This window comes from Centruroides sculpturatus, unplaced genomic scaffold (genome assembly GCF_000671375.1).
Source record: "Centruroides sculpturatus isolate CEXI.00-Female unplaced genomic scaffold, Cexi_2.0 scaffold618, whole genome shotgun sequence".
Lineage (NCBI taxonomy): Eukaryota > Metazoa > Arthropoda > Arachnida > Scorpiones > Buthidae > Centruroides > Centruroides sculpturatus.
The window spans coordinates 87,840-109,856 of record NW_019385016.1 but is presented as its reverse complement, the minus strand read 5'-3'; the positions used below and the strand labels follow the sequence as shown (position 1 = coordinate 109,856).

The window sequence follows — 22,017 nt, the reverse complement described above, 5'->3', positions numbered from 1 at the left end:
TTTTGTACAAAACTTAAATGATACGTCTAAATTACTTTTTATTACTTTTGTAATTTAGTTGAAAATAATTTTGTTAGGAATAGAGTCTAAAATGGAATCAATATTGTTTTTGTTTACTCATTAATTTTAACGTTTAAATTCTACTTTTATGTTAATTTAAGAAAAGTAGGTAGTAAAAATAGGAAATTCGTTTTATCAATGTATCTGATACAGAAAAATATATTAAAAACTATTATATAATAGTAAAACACAATTTGTTTGAAATAAAAGCACTAGAATAATTAATGTATTTAATGTAAATTATTTCTTTGTTTATAGTATAACAGCACAATGTATGCACTGGTAGTTTTTATGACTGCTGATTGTGCACCAGAACCTGCAGCATTATGCTATGCTCCAACAACAAGCACACACAAACTTCTTTCATGGTTAGAAAGAATTTCGTAAGTATTAAACTTCTTAATTTTTCAAATATAAAAAATTATCATAACTGTGTAGAATTCAATGTTATACAAATTATATATCAATAATAAAATTTGATGTAATTAGAATACACTGGTGCTTCATACTTCAAGTTTAATTCATACCAGGAGGCCACTTGAGCTCTGATTCATTTGAAGTCTGAATCAATTTTCCCAATTAGAAATAATGGAAAGTGAATTAATCCATTCCTAGATTCTAAACAATATCCATTTCAATAAACTTAAAACAGTATAAATACACATAATTTAAGGTAAAAATAACAATTAAATGTTCTAATAATAAATTAAAACATGAATACAATAAATAAAATACATAAATACTTTTTAATAAAAGTTGCATTTGCTGGTCATACATCATCAATTTCATCATCTTAAACTTGGCTACCAGATCTGCCATACATTTACTGCCTTCGTGCTTTGTTATAAGTTTTTATTTCTCCTCAATTTTCAATACAACCTTCTTCGTAGGCTTTATTGTTTCTATATACACTTGGATGCAATGGTTAATTGAGACAGAGTGTTAGCAAAGCCTCTTTTATGTGGCTTACAGAATTATATTCATTCTCAAAATCTGTTTGATCAATTTTGATTAAACTTTGCCATTTTTCATTAATTGCAATGAGTAATCCAAAAATGTAATAAAAATGGACATTTATGACTTTGTTTTCAAAATATAAGTTTGTTTCAAGAATGCATGGGACAAAGCAATATTTCATGACTTTGTTGTGTGATGTTCTATGGTTGTTAGCATGTATGGAATGCAGTATTCTATGGACTGTAGAATTGAGTTTGTTTTCAAAATTTAATGGGCTGAGTTTGATAAAACTTCCCATTTTTTTAAAATTTGCTGTAAGGAGTCCAAAAATGTAATGAGGGTCCATTTAAATGTAAAATGTAGGAGTTAATATTGTTTTTGATATACAGAGGTATTAAAATGAAAATGTTCATGCTCTCTGATGTGACTGAGCATACCTAATGGAATTAACCCTAGGGATAAAAAATAAAAACAGCATTGCATGTGCCTAATGGAAAATAGGCGCAAAAAATGAACAAAACACAAGAACAAAGCAATTGCCATCGATTGCTTTGTTTCTGGATTGCCTCTCTGTACCTGGCTAGTGCAAGGATTGTTTTTTTCACATGGCTTGCAAGTACAGGAATACAAAGAGTGGCAGAAAGAGTAAAATTAACCTATCTGCATTTGTCAGGTACTAGGATTGCCTATTCTGTGATTAACAAGTACAGGAATTTTTTTTTTTTTTTTTTTTTTCAGACTTTACCTCAATTTTATCCATAGGATAAAGTTATGCAATGTCCTAGTAAATAAAGGTTATATTGGGTTGAACAGAAAGTTTTGCATATTTTTTAACAATTGTCATTACTTAACATAGAGGCATGATTTAATTATAACAGTTGTGAAATTTAACACATTATTGCTAATGTGAGATTGCACTATTTGTTTATAAAATTATTTTAAACATTTCACTTCACATTTTGTTTGAATAAAATTAAGTTGAAATGTTCGTTACTACTTTCACATCCAGTTAGGTCTTCACTTAACTGGATGTTTTCATAAAAACTGCAAAAGAAAAAAATAAACCCAAAAATCCAACAGTTTAAGATTTCAAACTGTTGTATTTTTTTTTTTTTTTCCAAGTTTAAATATCTTCAGATAAAAAGCATATCAGGCATATTATTCTTTGAGTTTCTGAAAGGACAAATGCCATAGAACAGTCAAAAAGTTCACAATGTATATGGGAACATCTCCTAAACTTTAAACATGTCAAATGTGGTTTAAAAAGTCCTGTTCAGAAATTTTTGAACTAAAAGATACAAGATGTGTGAAGTGCCCAAAAGCTGTTGACAAAGAAAATTGCAGGAAGGAATTTAAAAATTAATGAATAATATAATTATAATCAAACACACCAAAAATAAAGCAATAAAAAGCACTGGAAATACACAAGTGTAATGTAAAAGTGAGAGATGACTTGGGTGCACAGCAGATTGGGTTTACATAGCATGCCCATTTCAAACTTAGAGCCATTGTTTGAACTCTGGAGGAAAATTCTTGTTGAATTTAGCTTTTGAACTCTGGAACAATTGAAGTTATAGTTGTTCAAAGTATGAGGTACCACTGTGTAAATTTTATGGTGACTCTATTTTAGACAAATTCTTTTAATCATTAATTTCCATTTAGTCTACCTAAATATAGCCTACAATATAACCTATAATGTGACTACAGTGAGATTTCAATACTTTTGAAAGTTAAGATCTAAATTTAACATACTAAACAGTATTTCAAATAGTTTAGAAAGGAGTAAATATTAATATTTTAAATATAAAAGATAAAGAAGAAATGTTTACGAGAAAGGATTTTTGTTTTTAATTTATATGTTTCTTTATCATGTTTTACTTAAAAAATTTTTTTCTAGATTTATTGGTGGGAGTGGAGAAGCTTGTAGTCATATTGCTGAAGGACTTAGTACAGCACTTCAAGTATTTGATGATTTTATCGCTCATCGAGATCCTGGGTTTGTGAAGAAAATAATAAATTTTAAATAGATTAAATAAAATAATTACAATAAAAATAGATTAAAAATTTTTATTTTTATTTTCAGCATTGTCTCTCAAAAGCATTGCATTCTTATTTGTAACTCCCCTCCTTATCCTTTACCTACTCTTGAGAGTCCTGCTTATTCTGGTATAATGGCAGAACAAATAGCAGCTTTGATGGCAGAAGTAAGTTTATAGGATAATGCATTCAATAATTTGTGTCTTGATTTTATAAAATTACTAAATTCAGATGAAAAATTTTACATACGTTTTCAAACATTATAACTTAAGTAGTGAAATTTTGTTATAATGAATATCAATGAAATGAAATTATATCTACAATAAAATATGATTTAGTCATTGAACATAAAAAGCTGATTATTATAGAAATTTTAGTACAGTGAATAAATCTTGAAATATATTTACTGTATTGTATTCTTAGTAGAGACAGGCAAATACTATCTGCAAATACTCAATTATCCCTTTGATAAAAATATTAAAATACTATGAATACATCATATGTACAGACAGTGCCTTTTCAGTCAGATTGCCAGATAAATAGAATCAATCCCCAGTGTCTGCAAAACTTCCCAAAATTAAGGTATTTTATTTTATTGAAGCAAACTAGTTGAAGGTGATGACGAATGAAATTCATTTGATTATTGCCTGGTCATAAACTCAATGTCACTCTACATCATTCCTTTCAATCGAAAGTAGGTAGTACATTTGATGCCTCTTGGGTTCAAGAAGTTTCATTTTTCAGATGATGATCAGCGACACTTGTGCATAGTTAAAAGTTTGCAAGAAAGAAGCATGCACCATAAGCCACAAAGAAGATGCACATTTGTGCTTTACATTTTGGTCATGTCTTTGCTATACTGGGATTATGAAATAAAGCTGTTTGATAGATTTTTATAGAAGTAAGAATACAGTGGGTGATGGTTAATGAACATAATTCGTTCCAAAACTTTGTTCGCTATCCAAATTGTTTATTAACTGATTATCGATTTACCATAGGTTTCTATGGGAATTTGATTAATTTATTCTGGAGACCTCAAAAAAATAAAAAATATATACTTTCTTACTACGTTTATTCATATGTAATAATAAAAATAAATATATATGTTACAGTCAAAACCCGTTTTTAGTTATAACGCATTTTAACTAGTTGAAACTAGTTTATACTGAATGTCTTTGTTAAAACCCGTTTTGTCTAGTCGAAACTAGTTTATACTGAATGTCTTTGTTAAAACCCGTTTTGTCTAGTTAAAACTAGTTTTAACTCAAATTCATTTTTGACTACAGTAAATTCTAGTTTTAACTAGACAAAACCGGTTTTGTCTAGTTAATTTACTGCTGTACATGTTTTGACTTTAGATAAAACTAGTTTTAACTTTTAACATTAGTTAAAACTAATTTTAGCTACATAAATATGTTTGGGGGAAATAAAGTTGTGTGTAGTGATTCGGCGGAAGATGCCTAACATTTTGCTTATGAAGAAAATTACAGCGCTAATTTGAGTTTAGGAGCCCTCTAATGAAAATATCATATTCTGGAGTATGTCTTTCAAATAAAAGTTTGGAGTTTATTTTAAAAAATTCTATACTGTGTTTGCAATGACGACTTTTTCACTGTCTGGCATTTTAAGCATCTCACCCCAAGTATCTGGGTGAGATGCCAAATGCCATTAGGGTAAGATAACAAATATAATTGCTTAAAATTAATTTTTGAATTTCTTAACCAAATTTAATTTATTGCATATGTAGTACAAAGTACTTCATAGTAAGTATAACAGCACAGTATAAGTATTGTTAAGTTTCCGCCCGTTCTAACGTGTTCTATAGCTAGCTGAAAGCTTTTTTCAGTCCAAAAACTTTTTTGAGAAGTCCTTATATAATTTCTATGCATATCCTGCAATAAAACGAGAAAACAAAAGTTTATTAAAAATAGGCATATTGGAAATCAATTAACAAAAAATAGGCACGTTACCCCAAGAAAAATGTGGCATATTTTCCATTTGTTGGGGTAAGATGCCTAGTAGAGTCACGTGCTCCAGCATGTCCGATCGGGATCGGCGGTAGCTGACAATGGAAACTTTAGAACCTTAACTACATCACACATTAATTGTTTTTAGCAATTTTTAATAAATTCCATTTTAACTTTTAGTTTAAAATTATTCTAGAAACATTTCACAACAAAAACTTCGTTCTTATCTAGCTTTTATTCTTCTCGGATGTAGAAAATGAAGTAACGGTAGCCAACTACAGCTTTCCGCACTCAATATTGGCCCAACGATTCATCATACAAATACATGACAATATGTGACGTCACCGTTTGAAAATATCAAAAATTAGGCATCTTCCCCCGCTTACCATCTTACCCCGAATCACTCTATGCGTTGCAGTCAAACCAGTTTTTAGTTAGGATGCGTTTTAACTAGTTAAAACTAGTTTATACTGGATGTCTTTGTTAAAACCCGTTTTGTCTAGTTAAAACTAGAATTTACTGCTAGTCAAAAATGAATTTGAGTTAAAACTAGTTTTAACTAGACAAAACGGGTTTTAACAAAGACATTCAGTATAAACTAGTTTCAACTAGACAAAACGGGTTTTAACAAAGACATTCAGTATAAACTAGTTTCAACTAGTTAAAACGCGTTCTAACTAAAAACGGGTTTTGACTGTAACATATACACGGTCTTGCATTTTTATTAGTCATGTTTTTTCTGTTTGTGGGGGTTAAAGAATCTGTTCAATGTCGATTGCTTTTCTGTCTTCTTCATGATTTTTCAGAAGTAATTAATAGCATTGTAATTGTAGAGATCCCTAGGACTATTAACCACACCCTGGTTTGGATGCTATTTTAAGACCATTGTTCTGACATCCTCCCACTTCTTCAAAAGAATTTTAAATTAATTAATAGCAGATTTTGGCATAAATCCACATTTTCAGAAGAAAACATAAAAGAATTGTTTCTGTCAGAAATACAAAAGGCTGGAATTACAAGGGAGAGTTTCAAAGTTCGGGGAATACTATCCAATCAGTAGATACTGGGTAGAACGTCGATGTCGACATCTCCAGCACTCTGAAAAGTTTTGAATTGTTGCCTGAAGACCAAGGAAAACCAATCAGTATTCGTTATTTTACGTCACTTCTTCTTGTGTTTATTCAGTGAAGTGTTCGTTATCCAAACATGTGTTCGTTGTTTGATCATTAAAATCTTTCACGAAAGTGTTTATTATCTGATTTGTTCGTTAACCGATCACCCATTGTATAAATTCATTGATTTTTTTGAAATTTATACATCTATCAAGTTCCTGATTTCATTCCTGTTTATTTATTAAATTTCTATAAAATAGACAACAAATGGAAGCAGCTGAAGTTAAACATCAATTAGCTTTGGCTTCCTCCATTTGCTGGTGCAAATTGTCATCATAGGTCATTATCATTTTAAAAAACAAATTACAGATCAGTAATTCATATAGAGATAGATGAAATGTTCATTGGTTCTGTAGAACTATGTCATGAGTGATATCAGAAACAGTGGCATTGTTTAATCATCAAAGGAAAACCATCCTGTGACCATAAAAATTGCCTCTGATGTCATGTCAAAAGCAATGTTTGCAGCAGGCTTAAAACTTTTCTATAAAGATTTTTATTAAATTATAAAGTTATGCATGTTTATGTTAAATAATCAATGAAACAATTTTAATTGATTTAATTTAACAAGAGAATTATTATTTAGAAGTTAGTCCTAATTTTAAAAATTTGCAATAATTGCTAATACTGAAAACAAAAAATTTAACAATTATTAAAATTTTTGAAATACTAACCATATCTGAACATTTTAATAATAATCTTTTGGTTAAAAATTTTTTTATTGCAATAAAACAAAAATTTTTGCTTTATAAAAAAGCAAATAAATATGCATGATAAATGAGAATTAAGAAATGTGGGACTAAAGGCAAAGTCAAATTGATCATATTTCTTACATTTTTATATCTTTAGTTATATCAGGATGATGTTATAAAATCATACAATAGCATCCTGATAGAACTATACCTATTTTAACAAGCTTAATTGGAATTTTCTTTATTTAGGTCAGCTAATAATATGAGATGCATATTGAATGTGTAAGTTAGAATTGAAATATAACAAAAATCACACCTTCCTCTCCTCCTGTATACAAAATTAAATGTCTACAGCAACATCTAAAGTGAAAAACTCACTATAGATGTTTGATTTTGTATAACCTGATGCAGGTCCCTGAATGTGGCCAAGTACATTTGTTCATTAAACAGTTATTACTGGAAAATGGGAGAAAGGTGTGATTTTTCTGTTACATGCATGAGATGTGATGAAAAGTTCAAAAATAATTTTTAATAATAGTTTAAATTAGTGTTAAATAAAAAATTATACATTCCTTAATTCCCCTTTGAGAATATAAAATTTTCTTTTTTATTTCCTGTTGACTTGAAAAGTTCCTATTTTAAGGAACCCCAATATGGCAACCTGTCTTTATTATCTCTGGTTTAATTTGTCACAAGATAAGAAGCAGATTAGACCCAAAATGTGTTTGAATGCTTCTTTTCATGAATAAAAATCTACAGTTGGTAAAAATGAAAACAATCATTGATTAATATTGGAGTTAAGATAACAATACTAAATAGAAGGTACTGTAAAACTTAAAGTCAAAATAAAATGTTTGAAGTTTTATTTTTTAGAATTTAGTGAATTTGTTTTTCTTTTACTTTGTTTTACTTTATTCATTTATTAATATATGGAAATAAATAAAATGAGTTAAAAAATAAATATTAAATAAAATTATTAAGTATTCTAGATATTCAAAAAATTTAAATTCAAGAAAAGTGATATTTGCCTATCTCTAATTCTTAGTTATAACAAGATATAAAATATAGCTATAATATAAATGACTAAAGACATTAAATAAATTTTGTAGAGTTTTAATAATTTTGAGTTTTTGAGCAGGCCATATATTTTATTTTATTTTAATTGAAAGAGGGGGGTGCCTCCAGGTTTCACTCATAGGTATGACCTGGAGGTTGGAGGAGAAAAGTTGGTGAAATGGGAGTGAGAGAGATGAAGGATAAGGGATGAAAGAGGGACAAAGTGGGGGAGACAGGTGAGAGTACATGGTGCCTGCAACACAATTATTGAAATCATAATAAAACATAATACAGAAAAAGAATTGACTGAAATACATTGATGTGCGCCAGACAGCAGTGAGTACAAAAAAAATGTATACGTAAGAGCTACAACATAAATATACATAATAAATTACATGATATGTACAGTCCTCCTTTTGCTGATGTTGGGCAGGAATTGGTGAGTTAGACACCCGGTGGTACTGGCGTCCCATTCCTTTTGCCAGTTATCCATAATGATGGCGTTAAGTTTGCTTTCGATGACAGGGAGGGGGATGGCAGCGTAACTGCAGTTACTTGTGATTGTATGGGCTTTCTTGGCGAGAGCATCAGCTTTCTCATTGCCATAAATCCCAGTGTGTCCCTTTATCCAGTTTAGGTTGATAGAAGCCACCTGACCAATTTCTCCTATGATCTGGAGGCAGTTGTTGATGATGGGAGTTGGCGATTGCCTTTGTTCAATTGGTGGAGAGCTGTGCAGCTGTCACTTAAGATGTTGATGGTGGTTCGTTTAAAATGCTGAATGTTGGTTTGATGTATTTCAGATCTGCAGGATGGTTAACGACAGCCTGATTGATGGTGCAGTGATTGTTGAGAGAGGCTACTGATTTCCAGTAGTGCTTCTTGTTGGGGTTGTCGAGGTAGACAGCAGCGCCAACCGTGTTGTCAGTTTTGGAGCCGTCAGTATAAAAGTTGACTCCCTTAGTAGGAAGGGATGGTTGAAGTAGATATTGCAGCTCTTAATGGCAGCTGGGTGGGTGTGTCAGTTTAGACCGTTTTGTCGATCCCGTAGTCCTTAATGTCTTTGACAATGGAGTGGGTGGCCTCCAGGAGCTTAAGTTCATTGATTGCCCTGATAGTCATAGTGTTGAGCTTTATGAGAAGGTTTTTGATATACCTGCTCAGGATGACGTGCTGAATAGGGGGGAGTCCTGTGATGACAAGAAGGGCATTTGTTGGTGCAGTTCGATAGGCTTTGGTTGCTACAGTAGCTGCCATACGCTGGGCTGAGAGGAGTTTCCGGCGAATATGCACGTTAAGGACAGCGTAGCTGGAACATTTGGGGGCTTGACCATGCCCTCTCACAACCACCCGAAAATGGTGGCCAGAAACAAAGCGAGTCCACTGGAAGAATGTTTTAAAATTGGACCAGAAGCGACGACAAAGAAAATAAAATAAAATAACCCCTTATAAAAGCGGAAATAATAAAGTAATATATCGTCCAACTCGGGAAAATAAGCTGTACACAACAGAGTAAACGAAAAATCGTTATCACGAACAGAACGTAAGGTAGGTGCCATAAACGGACCACAAAGTGGACCACGTGGACGCAGTAGAGAAATAGCTGTAACTTTGTTAATTACGCACTGATTTTGACAAATGAAATATTAAAATAAACCATTCGACACTAACAATAAAAATATATACACAAAACTCACGATTAAGCAGGTAGAACACTGATTCGGCGACCGAAAACACAGCAGCTGTTCACCACGTCCTAACTGTCCTACCCCCTAATCGAGTGGGCCATATAATTCAATGTAGTATACTGAAAACACAAAAAATAAAGAAAACCAAGATATTTATTTACCAATATGCAAATACTATGGCTGCAGAAAGTTCAGAATCACTTTTCTTAGAAACTTTATTGCAGGTGCTTATACAAAAAGCGCCCTGATATCCAAAGTTGCAAAAAGTTGCTAAACTTTTCATTTCGCTGATTTTCCTAAAAATTATATTACTGTGAAATGCAAAAATCAGATTGGACCAATTTTGGCATTTTTACTTACATTTATTTTAATTTTTTATACATAGTAAGTTTACCTACAATCTGTGATATTTCCATATAAATAATTATATTTTAGCTCATTTGTGGCACAGTGCGGCAGCAGGCCAGATAAAACTGACCTTGCAAGCCAGATCTCGCCTGCAAGCCATAGTTTGCTGACCCCTGCACTATATCATCAAGAAAAAATAAAGATAAATTTGTTAAAGATTACTTTGAAATTATTTTTATAGACTTATAGATACTGTTTATATTGTTAACTCAGTATAGTATAAAATAATTTGGAAAGACTAAAAATCAAATTTACTGAAATTTGAGATGTTATTTTATTTGAGTTTGACTCATAATGTTTTTAAATATTGGTACTGATAGAATTTTCTCAAAATTATCATGAAAATGTTCTTGTGAAAACTACTAATACAGTAGGTGATCGGTTAATGAACATAATCTGTTCCAAGACCATTTTTGCTATCCGAATTGTTCATTAATCAATTAACAATTTACCATAGATTTTTGTGGAAATTTGATTAATTTGTTCTGGAGATCCCAAAAAATAAATAAAAAATTATATACTTTCTTACTATATTTATATGTAATAACAAACTACAGTAAGACATTGTTTAGTGCTTAGGATGCATTCCTAGATGACAAAGCACTAAATGAAACAGCATTAAATGAGGTCATTTTAACCCATAGTAAATAGGGAAAGGGGAACATGTGACCAAAAATAAACAGATTTTATTTTTTTATATTAATTTGGATAATAATATATGTTAAATAACACACAAACATATGCATACAGAAATGTAAAGTTCATTTTTTATGATGAAGATCCTGGCTCTTCTGAAATTCTTGATTATTGCAATAAAGTCATGTAGTTTCATTTGTCTCTTTCATTTTCTTTCCTTAAGCAAATGTCAGTATAAGGAGATTACATTGAAAATGACTTGTCTTGCTTTTGCACTCTTTTCAAAATCTGTGTCATTTCTACAATTTGATCAACGATTTTGGTTATCGTTACCAAACTTTTACTAAGTAAATCTGTAGAGAAATTCTTTGAGTTCTTCATTTTCAGAATCACTATTTTCCAGCTCACATGAATTCCTTGTTCTGCCAGTTCTTAAAGGTTGTCGTCGGTGTGATATCCGGCCTGGGGTACAGGGTAGGTTGTTACACCTGTGTCACTTACTAGGCAGCTAGTCGGTAGGACTAGTTCTCTGTCGTCTACAAGAACGGCCTTTTCCAATCTTAGGGAAATCGAGTGGCAGAGGGTCTTTGGTTAAGCCGAATTTTAAGGTGGAGGTTGGTGATGGCGATATCGCCTTCCTTTATGTCAGGGTCCCGACACCAGTTTGTCAATTAATCGATCCGCAGACAAACACGCGTGTGATTATTTTATAGATTTGATTCAAAGGTAGGATGAGAGACATTCTTTAACAAATAAACAAGAATAAATTTAATAAACCATAAATAATTAAAACTAATACAAAATATTATATAAATGAGAGATAATTAATGCAAATTTCAATCTATAAGTCGAGAGATATATGGACATATATTTAACCGATATACGATTGAGAGAGAGAGCTTACAAAATCGTTAGTAAACATACAACCTGTTTTAGTTGTCGTTCGTCTTCTTCATCGGTAGGCAAAGGCACTTCGTTTATGAAGTTCTTTTACTTCTTTAACATGGGAGATCGATATGTGCACAAAATCAAAGTATATTTTCTCAGCGCTAACTCGGGATTTATTCTAGGTGACTCGTCTAAGGGCGTTGGCTATCAGGAGAAATCTGTGTGGAGTCCTGACTCTTCCAGGTCTGTCGATGAACTCCCGGAATTCTGATAAATTTCCTCTATATCTGACGATCGGCGACCAATCATCATGCAAAGATTCTTCCGTGGGAACGGACGGAAAGGGGGGATATTTGATATGGGAACATTTCCCATCAAAGCGAGAGTTTTTGCAGATAAGGGAAAAACAGAGGATGTTCTAACTTTCCTAGAAGGAAGTAACATCTGTTATCTATTTTTCCCACTCTAAAACGTTATTTTTCTCACCCAAACGACAGAATATTTTATAACAAAATATTAACATTATTAATAAAATTACTATTTTAGACCCGGGGCTATTCAGATCTCACATTGGTAAGTCTCACTTCAGAAACCTGCACTAACTTCTCAGAATCCTGCTTGTCTACATCTCCTAGTCTTGCTTTATTGATTAGGTTGACAATTTCATCAACGATAGCTCTCCTCTTGTTGAGAATTCTTGGATACTTCCAGCCATACTTTCTTCCACACTTCGTTCATGCATTCATCAGTTAATTCTTGCCAAGTGAAGTCAATATTTCCTATGGTATCCATCATGATATATTTTTTCCAAAATTGCACTAAATAAACATAGATTTAAGGAAAGTAAAGCACTATGACGAATTGCCACTATTTGCAGATTGGTTTGTGTTCAGGAATAATCATATTATATACAAATCAGTGAAATGTTGCAATAATTTGAATTAGCGTAAATTTTGAGCTTTTTTTAAGGCTTCAAGCAGACCACTTTATATCAAATCAGTGTTAATCGAAGTAGCACTAAACAAGGTCTTACTGAAAAAGCAATCTCTCCATTTTTTCATGGATGGCACCATCTTTTTTTCTTGGATGTGATTTTTGTTACTCCTTTATCTGCTTGAGTCTTTTAGATTATGGCTTTTTTAGCTAAGATTGTATCTACTGTATACATATTGTAATGTCAGACATCTTCTGTCCACTCTTGTTTGGCTTTCTTGGCTATTATCTCTTGCTTAGTTTCTATAATGAACACAGTTCTTGACACACCACTTTTTTTAGGCCCCATAATATTATTGGTTTTTTAAAATAAAAAGTTCAGAAAAACACTTAAAAAATTCAGCGAATGGAAATCAACTACTACAAAAAAGGTTATGTATACAACTATGAAAGTCTCATTCCATAAACCATGAATAGATGTCATTAAAATATGGTTTTACAATCTTAAACACAGTGTTGCTCCTAGTGTTTGTTCTGTCATGTGTTAGTTATCCAAATATGTGTTTGTTGTCTGAACATAAAAATCTTTTGCAAAAGTGTTCATTGTCTGATTTGTTCACAGTCTGAACTGTTCATTAACCAATCACTCGCTGTATACAGATTATATAAATTATAAACATTATACACAAATTATATGCTGCTGCATCTGTAAATACAAAAAATGGGTCCCTATGTAAAGGCGGCAATAAAAGATCTTTTGCAAAAGTGTTCATTGTCTGATTTGTTCACAGTCTGAACTGTTCATTAACCAATCACTCGCTGTATACAGATTATATAAATTATAAACATTATACACAAATTATATGCTGCTGCATCTGTAAATAGCATTAATATATTATGAAGTTTTAATAATTTTTTATATATTGATTCAAAAATTTATATTACATTTTTATGAATATTTTATATATAAAAGTTTAATTTTTTTTTTTAGAGGAAAATTAATTTTAGCATTTTATCACCTCGTAAAATTCCAGCATTATACAAGTTATATGAAAAGGTAAAAGTACACATTTTTATAATAATAATTTTGTTAATCTAAATTTTAAAGAAATTAAGAAGTAGAATATAAATGTTAATATTGAAATAACCAAAATATGGAATGTAAGGAGCACACAAATTGCTGTTATCTAGTGTACAGACCTTAATAAAGATATCTGTGCACAGTAGAAGCTGATATCTGCATACTTGTAACTACAGCTAAGACAGATTATAACTTTTGAAGGTAGATATGTTGTCCTTGGGATGAACAAAGATAGTGATTATCAAGAACAATTTAATGCTAGATCTTTCTTGTCTGTATCTTTGAAAAAGTGAATGTATATTATGAAATTTCATCCAAAATTTGTGTACAACAGGATGACTGTGTACAACCATAATGTTACATCCATCTGACTTTAGCCTGTTTCTAGTCTTTCGATGGCTCCTACCACAATTCATCCAGCAAATGGTGTCTTTATGGCATTGTCAATAAATATGTTATCTTACAAGGAGACCCTACGGCTTTGGGGAAACGGATTTTGATGATCTTTTGTGTAGAGGTAGTACACCATGTGAGTGTACTGCCTGTGAAATACTAAAGTGCAATACTCAAATATAATCAAGAAAAACGAACTTAAAGTTTTTTTAGCACTTTATATATAAATTATACGTGCTTCCATTTGAGTGTCCTGTGGCTGAGTGGTAACAATCCTGACTCTTATGCTTGAGTTCCCGGGTTCGATTCTCATGTATACCTTTTATTTTTTAATTCATAAATACTTATAATGCATTTATTTATTTTAATTTAATTTCTACTATTCCAAGTCTAATATTTTTTTACTTTTGTTGACAATAACTGTGCATTCTTGACACCTATGTGTCAACTTTCCCATCTAATTGTTATCACTAACGGTGACCGATCTAATTCTCACTAGGAGCGTTTTTTTCTATCGGAGTTCTTTTTCACTCACTCTTTAACAGTTCGTTTCTAAATTTCGACACGAATAGACGTATTTGTGTAGTAAAACTTATTTTGAAAAATTATTTTATAATCGAAAAATGTCGTCAAGAGAAGCAAGTTCTTCACGTTGTGACGAAAAAACTGTTGATGATACCTTTTAAAAAAGCAGCATTTATTTGTTGTTCTTGGTGTAGACAGAATTTTTGTTTTGAATGTTTTTATCATAAGTATCATTCACGATCATGTACATCTGACAATGATATGTAATTATATAATATTGCTTCAATAAATTATATTCGTTTTTCTTGGTTATATTTGAGTTTTGCACTTTACAAGTTAGTATTTTACATCACTGTATAAAGAGTTATCATCAACAGTTTTTTCGTCACAACGTGAAGAACTTGCTTCTCTTGACGACATTTTTTGATTATAAAATAATTTTTCAAAATAAGTTTTACTACACAAATACGTCTATTCGTGTCGAAATTTAGAAACGAACTGTTAAAGAGTGAGTGAAAAAGAACTCCGATAGAAAAAACGCTCCTAGTGAGAATTAGATCGGTCACCGTTAGTGATAACAATTAGATGGGAAAGTTGACACATAGGTGTCAAGAATGTGCTGTTATTGTCAACAAAAGTAAAAAAATATTAGACTTGGAATAGTAGAAATTAAATTAAAATAAATAAATGCATTATAAGTATTTATGAATTAAAAAATAAAAGGTATACATGAGAATCGAACCCGGGAACTCAAGCATAAGAGTCAGGATTGTTACCACTCAGCCACAGGACACTCAAATGGAAGCACGTATAATTTATATATAAAGTGCTAAAAAAACTTTAAATTCGTTTTTATTGATTATATTTGAGTATTGCACTTTAGTATTTTACAGGTAGTACACTGACATGGTGTACTATCTCTACACCAAAGACCATCAAAATCTGTTTCCCCAAAGCCATAGGGTCTTCTTGTTAGAAAATATTTTTACATCGCCATAAAACTAATTAAGGAACATCTCTAAAATAGCCTTTCTTTATGACAGGAATTATTTGCACAAATCACTATAGTGTTACTTATTTGCATATATCCGACATCTCCTTTTTATTTCTAATGTAAAATATCCTAGTTTAATGCATTTTCAATGATTTAAAAAATAATTGTTTTTTATTTCTCCTTATTTTATATATAATCAGTTTGAATTCAAATGTTTTAATTTAAATGTTTTGAAATATCAAATTATTTGGTTTTTAGATCATTTTGAAGTCTAATTATATATAAATTATGAAATCATTAAATATTTAACAGATATGAGACTATTCAGTAGTATTTAAATATAAATAAATAATTTTGCAATTGTCATTACTCTTATTTGTAAATAAAACAATTTAAATCTGAAATTTTATATAAAATTTTATATATTTAATTTATTTTGAAGCAAAAAATATTTTCTTGAAAAGATACTGTATAAATAACCATTTTAACATTTGTTTCTAGAAAGGGAACTGTAATACAAATCTTTGTCACAGATTTCTCTTGATTCTCAAGGTATAGAAATTAATAATAAACAAGAATAAAAATGTTTGTTAAATACAAGGATGTTTATGAAAGTATTAGTTACATCAAAGAATGCAAATTATATATAAAAATTAGTCTTACCTTGTTATCTGAATCTATTTTTGAAATTCATTCAAATATAGGAAACTTTGATATCAAATGGAATAATATATTGCTTTTAGCCCTTAATAGTATTTAACACTGTCTAAATAAATGTACATGTTAAAAGAGCCATAGTTTATTATAGATTTTTATGATTAAGGTGTCAATAATCATTAAGGAATTTGTGAATTAATCTCATTCACTGGTGTGATAAACCTGTATGTATATGTGTGTATTTATTAAGACTAAGTGTTAAATCGGATATCAAAGATTTTTTCTATTATTTCTTATGGGAAAAATTCTGACTTGTTCTTAGTCTATCCAACTAATTCCAGCTAATTTTTTCAAGTTACACTAAAACACTGCAAAAAAAGCATCTATTTGCTTGTTAATTTATGTTTATAGCATTATATTAAACATTACAAATAGCTGTTACTTGGCTATCATGTAATCAGATCATATATGTTTATAAGCAGTAATGCAACAAATAAGTTTGATTAGTATTCTTTTTTAGGGAATTGCATATGGACTGCATTTTCTTTAATGTGCAATATATAGCAATGAAAATGCTGTAATGGTACTGTATAACTGTATAAAGGGAGAATAATGAAAATAAATAAATGAATCAGTGAACTTGCTGTAATGAACTGTTAAGAATAAGCTCATAAGATTGCACTGAAATTTTGTGTCAATAATCATTAAACTGCACAACTACAGTAGAAGTCAGAGACAGTGGTACCGAAACAAACAAAAACAGACATTGGGAATGGAGTATGGATATCAGAATATGGCTGTATAATTGAATTCAATAGTTGAATATGAGGAGGACCCAAAAAAACAAAAAAGAACAGGAATTCTCTTCTGGATGAAAAACTATTTTTAGTACAAGCTGCTTCTGCACTGTGTTCAATGAATCCATCTGCATCAGTTTACTAGAAGGCATTGTTGTGAGAGGCTACATTTTGCAACAATGAATTTGGTTGAGACTTTTCAATGCATTTTCCTATCTGTTTATTTGAGGTGTGAGGGATTGTGCATTCAGAATTTGCTCCTCTGAGTCAAACAATTAACCAGAGTTTTTATCTGGATGTTTTGAGAAGGTTGCATTAAGAGTTGTGGAAGAAATATCCTGAGTTATGAGTCATGGCAAACAGATGACTGGGTTTTCCACTATGGTAAAGCTCCTGCCCAAACTGCACTGAGTGTTCAGAAGTTTTTTGGCCAAAAACAGTATGACCCACATGTGACTTTTTTTGTTTTCCTGGGTGGAAAAGTGTTCAAAGGATAAAGATTTTCTGACATGGACGAAGTGAAACAAAAAATGGGAGCAGCATTAAAAGGCATCAAAATTGTTTAATTCAAAAACTGTTTTGAGCAGTGGAAAAAACATACTGATAAGTGTATTGCATTTAATGCAGAGTACTTTGAAAGTGACTAAAATTTGAACACATTAAAATAAATACATGGTTTTTTTATTAATAAATTTTAGTATGTTTTTTTTGGTTTTCTCATATAATTATTGAATATAACTTTCCATTATTCCACATATAAAACGAAAATATAATTACAATACCAATATGTGCACATTTTAATGAAAATTTAACAAATTTTTTTTTAACATTAGGCTGGTGGAGATCTTCAACTTGCATTGACCAAGAATTATGCCAAAGACAGACGTCATCTAGTTCTATTGAGTGGTTATCAACTACATGGTAACAGTATCTTTATTGATTGATGGATATTTGTGAAGGTTATGGCTTTATAAATGAAATAAATCTAAATATTCTAAATATTTAGAATTATTTCATTTATAAAGCCATAAAGGTTTGAATTTCAAAATTACATGACTATTAAAATATTTTGGATTTTTCAAAAAATTTTAATTAAAAAATACATAATAAATTGCATTTCTCACTACAGAAAAACTGCTTTTGCAAATTTTGTTTATATGAATTTTATTTGATATATATAATAATCAAAATTTCATTTTTATATAATCTTATCAAAATATTCAATTCATATTTTGATAGTATTTATATCTCTTGTAACAATACAGGGAGTCACTTCAAGCAATTTCTGATAGTATTTTATATAAATAATTACTAATGTTTAATGATATTTTCTTAAAATTAAAATAATGATTTTTATAATATTTACATTACTTGAAAATAAATTTTTGAAAAGGCTTAATATTTGTATTCTCTTTCAAATCAACTTATTTAGTATTAGTAGTTATAATCTGAAATCAGTAAGAATTGACTGTGTTATTCATTACAATCATTTTTTGTTGAGTGAAATCATTCATATGAGAGCAGTTCAAATTCTGTTTAGAATTTTAATGATGATAGAACTGTATGTATTACATACATAATCCTAATTTAAATTTCTAATAACACATAGAAAGTTTTTATGTTCTTGATTTCAAAAATAGTTTTAAAGTTATTGATTCCTAGTAGATGAGCCTGGTGTTGTTCGGGAAAAAAGTAATGATAGCAAAGATTAAAATTATTAGATTATAACTTATTTTACCTGTTTTTATCAGGTGCATAAAGTACTGTAGGTCTTCCTCTTCAGAGACTAATTAGAAAATTTTTACATGGTCTAAAAATATGTTCAATTTTCTGCAAAAATGCAAAAAACCACATCTAAAATAGTTCAATAGAAGCCATTTTTCAGGTTAAGCCTTAATCCTCTCCTTCTCCCCACGGGGGAACTTCCAAAAAATCCCTTCTTAGTGTACATTTTCATGACGTACTCTGTGTACCAAATTTCAACTTCTAACCGTTTGGGTTCTGTCCTTTTACCCCCTTTTCATCCCCTTAGGGGTGAAATTTTGAAAATTAATTTCTTAGTGGTTATCTATGTCGTCATAGGAATGCACTGTCAAAATTTCACCTCTTTAGGTTCAGCAGTTTGCTCTGGGCGATGATGACTCAGTCAGTCAGGACATGTAATTTTATATGTACAGTCAATTCTGCTTAATTGGCACACGTTGGAATTAATCCATTTTGGCCAAATTAAGTGGCTATTTGAATTAAATGAACTAATAATAAATTCTATAATAAAATATGTAATATGTGGGTAAAAAATAATAATTAGGTACCTATTTTAGTGCTTTATTAAACCAAAATACAGAAAATATTTGTACTATAAATTTGCCAGACTCACGACAATAGATAACTGATTCACGTAATGATAGCATTGCCAAATATTAGTAGTCATGTACACAAGGGTTGACTATTCGATTCGTTTCTGATTGAACGATTTTTCCTTTCTTTCTTTTTAGTTAGAACATGTTCTAACTATAAAAAGGGAAAAAGAAAAGGGTTTGTCCAAAAGTCATTTTACAATCTTCTTTTGAGCACAGTTTCTTTTACTTGGAGATTGGCCACTTCAGCAAGAGTGTCCATAGAATCCACCAGCTCAGTGCTGGTCTCAACAATTGGATGGCTGCTGTCTGAATCTAGGTGTAATTGTGCACACAATACCTTCCAAGGGAACTTTAGCTGTCTTCCAACTCAGTCAAGAGACCTTGAAAAATTGTCCGACAATCTTTGTCCCCTTGCTTTTAAGGGGATCGTCTGGTCTAATCCAGAGCAGGGTCAGTAACTCTCATTCAGGTCCGCATCCCACGAAATCCCTGTGTGATATGTCCCGCTATGCTGACCCCCTCCAGAAAAACCAAACTGCCTGAGCAAAAGACAAAATCACCTTGTCTCTGCCAACCATTAGGCCTACATGACATTAGTGTACATAGTGCCTACATATTTTTGGAAGATTAACAAAATACATCAAAAATTGCTAAATTCCTTTTCTGCTACTGTCCCAATTAAGCAATTAAATTATGTATTAATTTATTAGTTTGGTTTCTGTTCTTTGAGATTTGGCTCAATAAAGTAGCTGCCCTGATTAACCAGTGGCCCATTTAAACGGAATTGACTGTATAGATAATTTGTTTAACCAGATTTTTGGGCAGTTTAGAAGTAATAATGGCTTAATCCTTAAGGATGGACTAAAGAAGTCTGAAAATGCTTGGATTTTTTTTTTTTTTTTTTTGTGTATGCACCAATAAAGCAGTTTCTGATTTGTTATATTTTTGGAGTATCAATGAATTTACTAGGAAAATATATATCTTAAAGTGTTCCTAATATTAATATAAATTTGTTTAATAGAATATAGTAATAAATATTTAACTAACTTCTTATGATTAAATTAGTAGCTATGATTTCACTTTTGAGAAATCTTAAAGAAAATTCTATTATTTATAGTTTAAGCTTAAAATTGTATAAATTGATATCTGGTTTTTTAAATCTGATTTTATTTAACTTGTGTTTCCCGTAAGATAATAAGCTATGTATCACATTCATATTCTACATAAAACTCCATTGTAAACAGTATATTATGCCTTATCGAACAAAAGCAACCAAATATTAACCATTTATTTAAATTAATTATAATAAAATATTAATTAAAATCCATTTCAGAACTCATGTTCCCTCTTCATTTAGTAATATTGTTAAAATAAAAAAACTGACACATTAATGATACATTACATTAATAAAATAATGGCAAAGATGGTAAGTCTTATATGCTGTCAGCAGACCTTCTGATGGAATCCCAGTTTCCAGTAATTTAGCTAAAATTGTACTCTTTTGGATAGATGGTACAGCCATAAATAAGTACAAAACAGTAGAAGTTTGTTAGTCTGAAACCTGATAATCCAGAATGTCTGATAGTTTAGCATTCTCTGAAAAGTATCTGATAATTTATCTTCTTCTCAGAGGGTTCCAGATGAAAGAGTTTCATCAACATTTTCTTGAGAATAGTTAGGATCATACAAACTCCTATACAGTGAAATTTAATAAATTATACATAGTCTATATTGTATTGTGTTGAACATTTTTAAAAGTGGTGTTCATACTTTGCAATTTTTAGCTGCATAAGTAACTGCAACTGCAATGATTATTTCCATTAATTAACTAATAAGCTTTTTTGAATTTTGTATAATTGTAACTGTAAACAAATTTTGTCATTCTCATGCTGATTGCAATTGCACAACAAATGAATAAATGTCTTCATAATTATATCATTAAGTATTCAAAATGGTGCCAAATTGGAATTACAGTTAATAGAATTGATCCATAATCATGAATATTTATAGAATTTCTCCATTAAAATTAGAACTTTATATCTTTCAACAAAAAAGTAAAGAATGACTGTTTATCTTTCTAATAACACAATGCTGACTGTAGCATAAACTGTTAACCATTACCAGAATTTTATTGATCAGTTTCTATTTTGCAGTTATGTCATTGATCTGTGCATGAAACTTGTAGTTGTTGCAGTTGTAGTTGCATGTGCAGCTGAAATTGCAAAGTTTTATGGCCATTTTTGAGTTAGCACACATTATTAAACAAAATGACTGTTGCATTTTCTTTCCTACAGACCAATACAAGGACATTGCATCTAAAAATAGGTTTCTCATGCCTGTATAAACTATTATTTATTATTATTTGAAAAATTTTTTATTTTATTTTTATTGTGAGAGGACGTTTTTTCGCGCCATCTTGTTTAGTGTACTGGATTCAAGAGGGATCCAAACCGTATTGCCTGAGTGATTTAAGAGAGTTTAAATCAATAAAGATTGTTTTGTTGTGCAGTTATTGTGATTTTATATACAGTCCATTTTCAACGTAAACATTTAGTCCATCGAGGCAGATGGTGTAGTGGATAGTGTAACGGATGTGCAGCGGATTTCTGCTGGTATGAAAACTTTGAAACTTTCTATGTGCATTGGTGTTCGCATTTTCTGGATTAACTCGCAGAAACAGGATTTAATATGCTCAAGCAAGTGAGTTGGCCTTTTA

At 30.6% G+C, this 22,017-nt stretch overlaps 1 protein-coding gene across 1 annotated transcript in view; it reads left to right on the top strand.

Moving 5' to 3' along the window:
* The window catches only part of LOC111633480 (mediator of RNA polymerase II transcription subunit 25-like), a 54,352-nt gene that overhangs the window by 12,170 nt on the left and 20,165 nt on the right, over positions 1-22,017 (top strand). Inside the window, exons 3-7 of the mRNA XM_023378061.1 lie at positions 319-443; positions 2,915-3,013; positions 3,101-3,221; positions 13,486-13,551; positions 17,775-17,862. Of these exons, the coding sequence (XP_023233829.1) occupies positions 319-443; positions 2,915-3,013; positions 3,101-3,221; positions 13,486-13,551; positions 17,775-17,862 (499 nt within the window). The remainder of the gene's footprint in view (positions 1-318; positions 444-2,914; positions 3,014-3,100; positions 3,222-13,485; positions 13,552-17,774; positions 17,863-22,017) is intronic.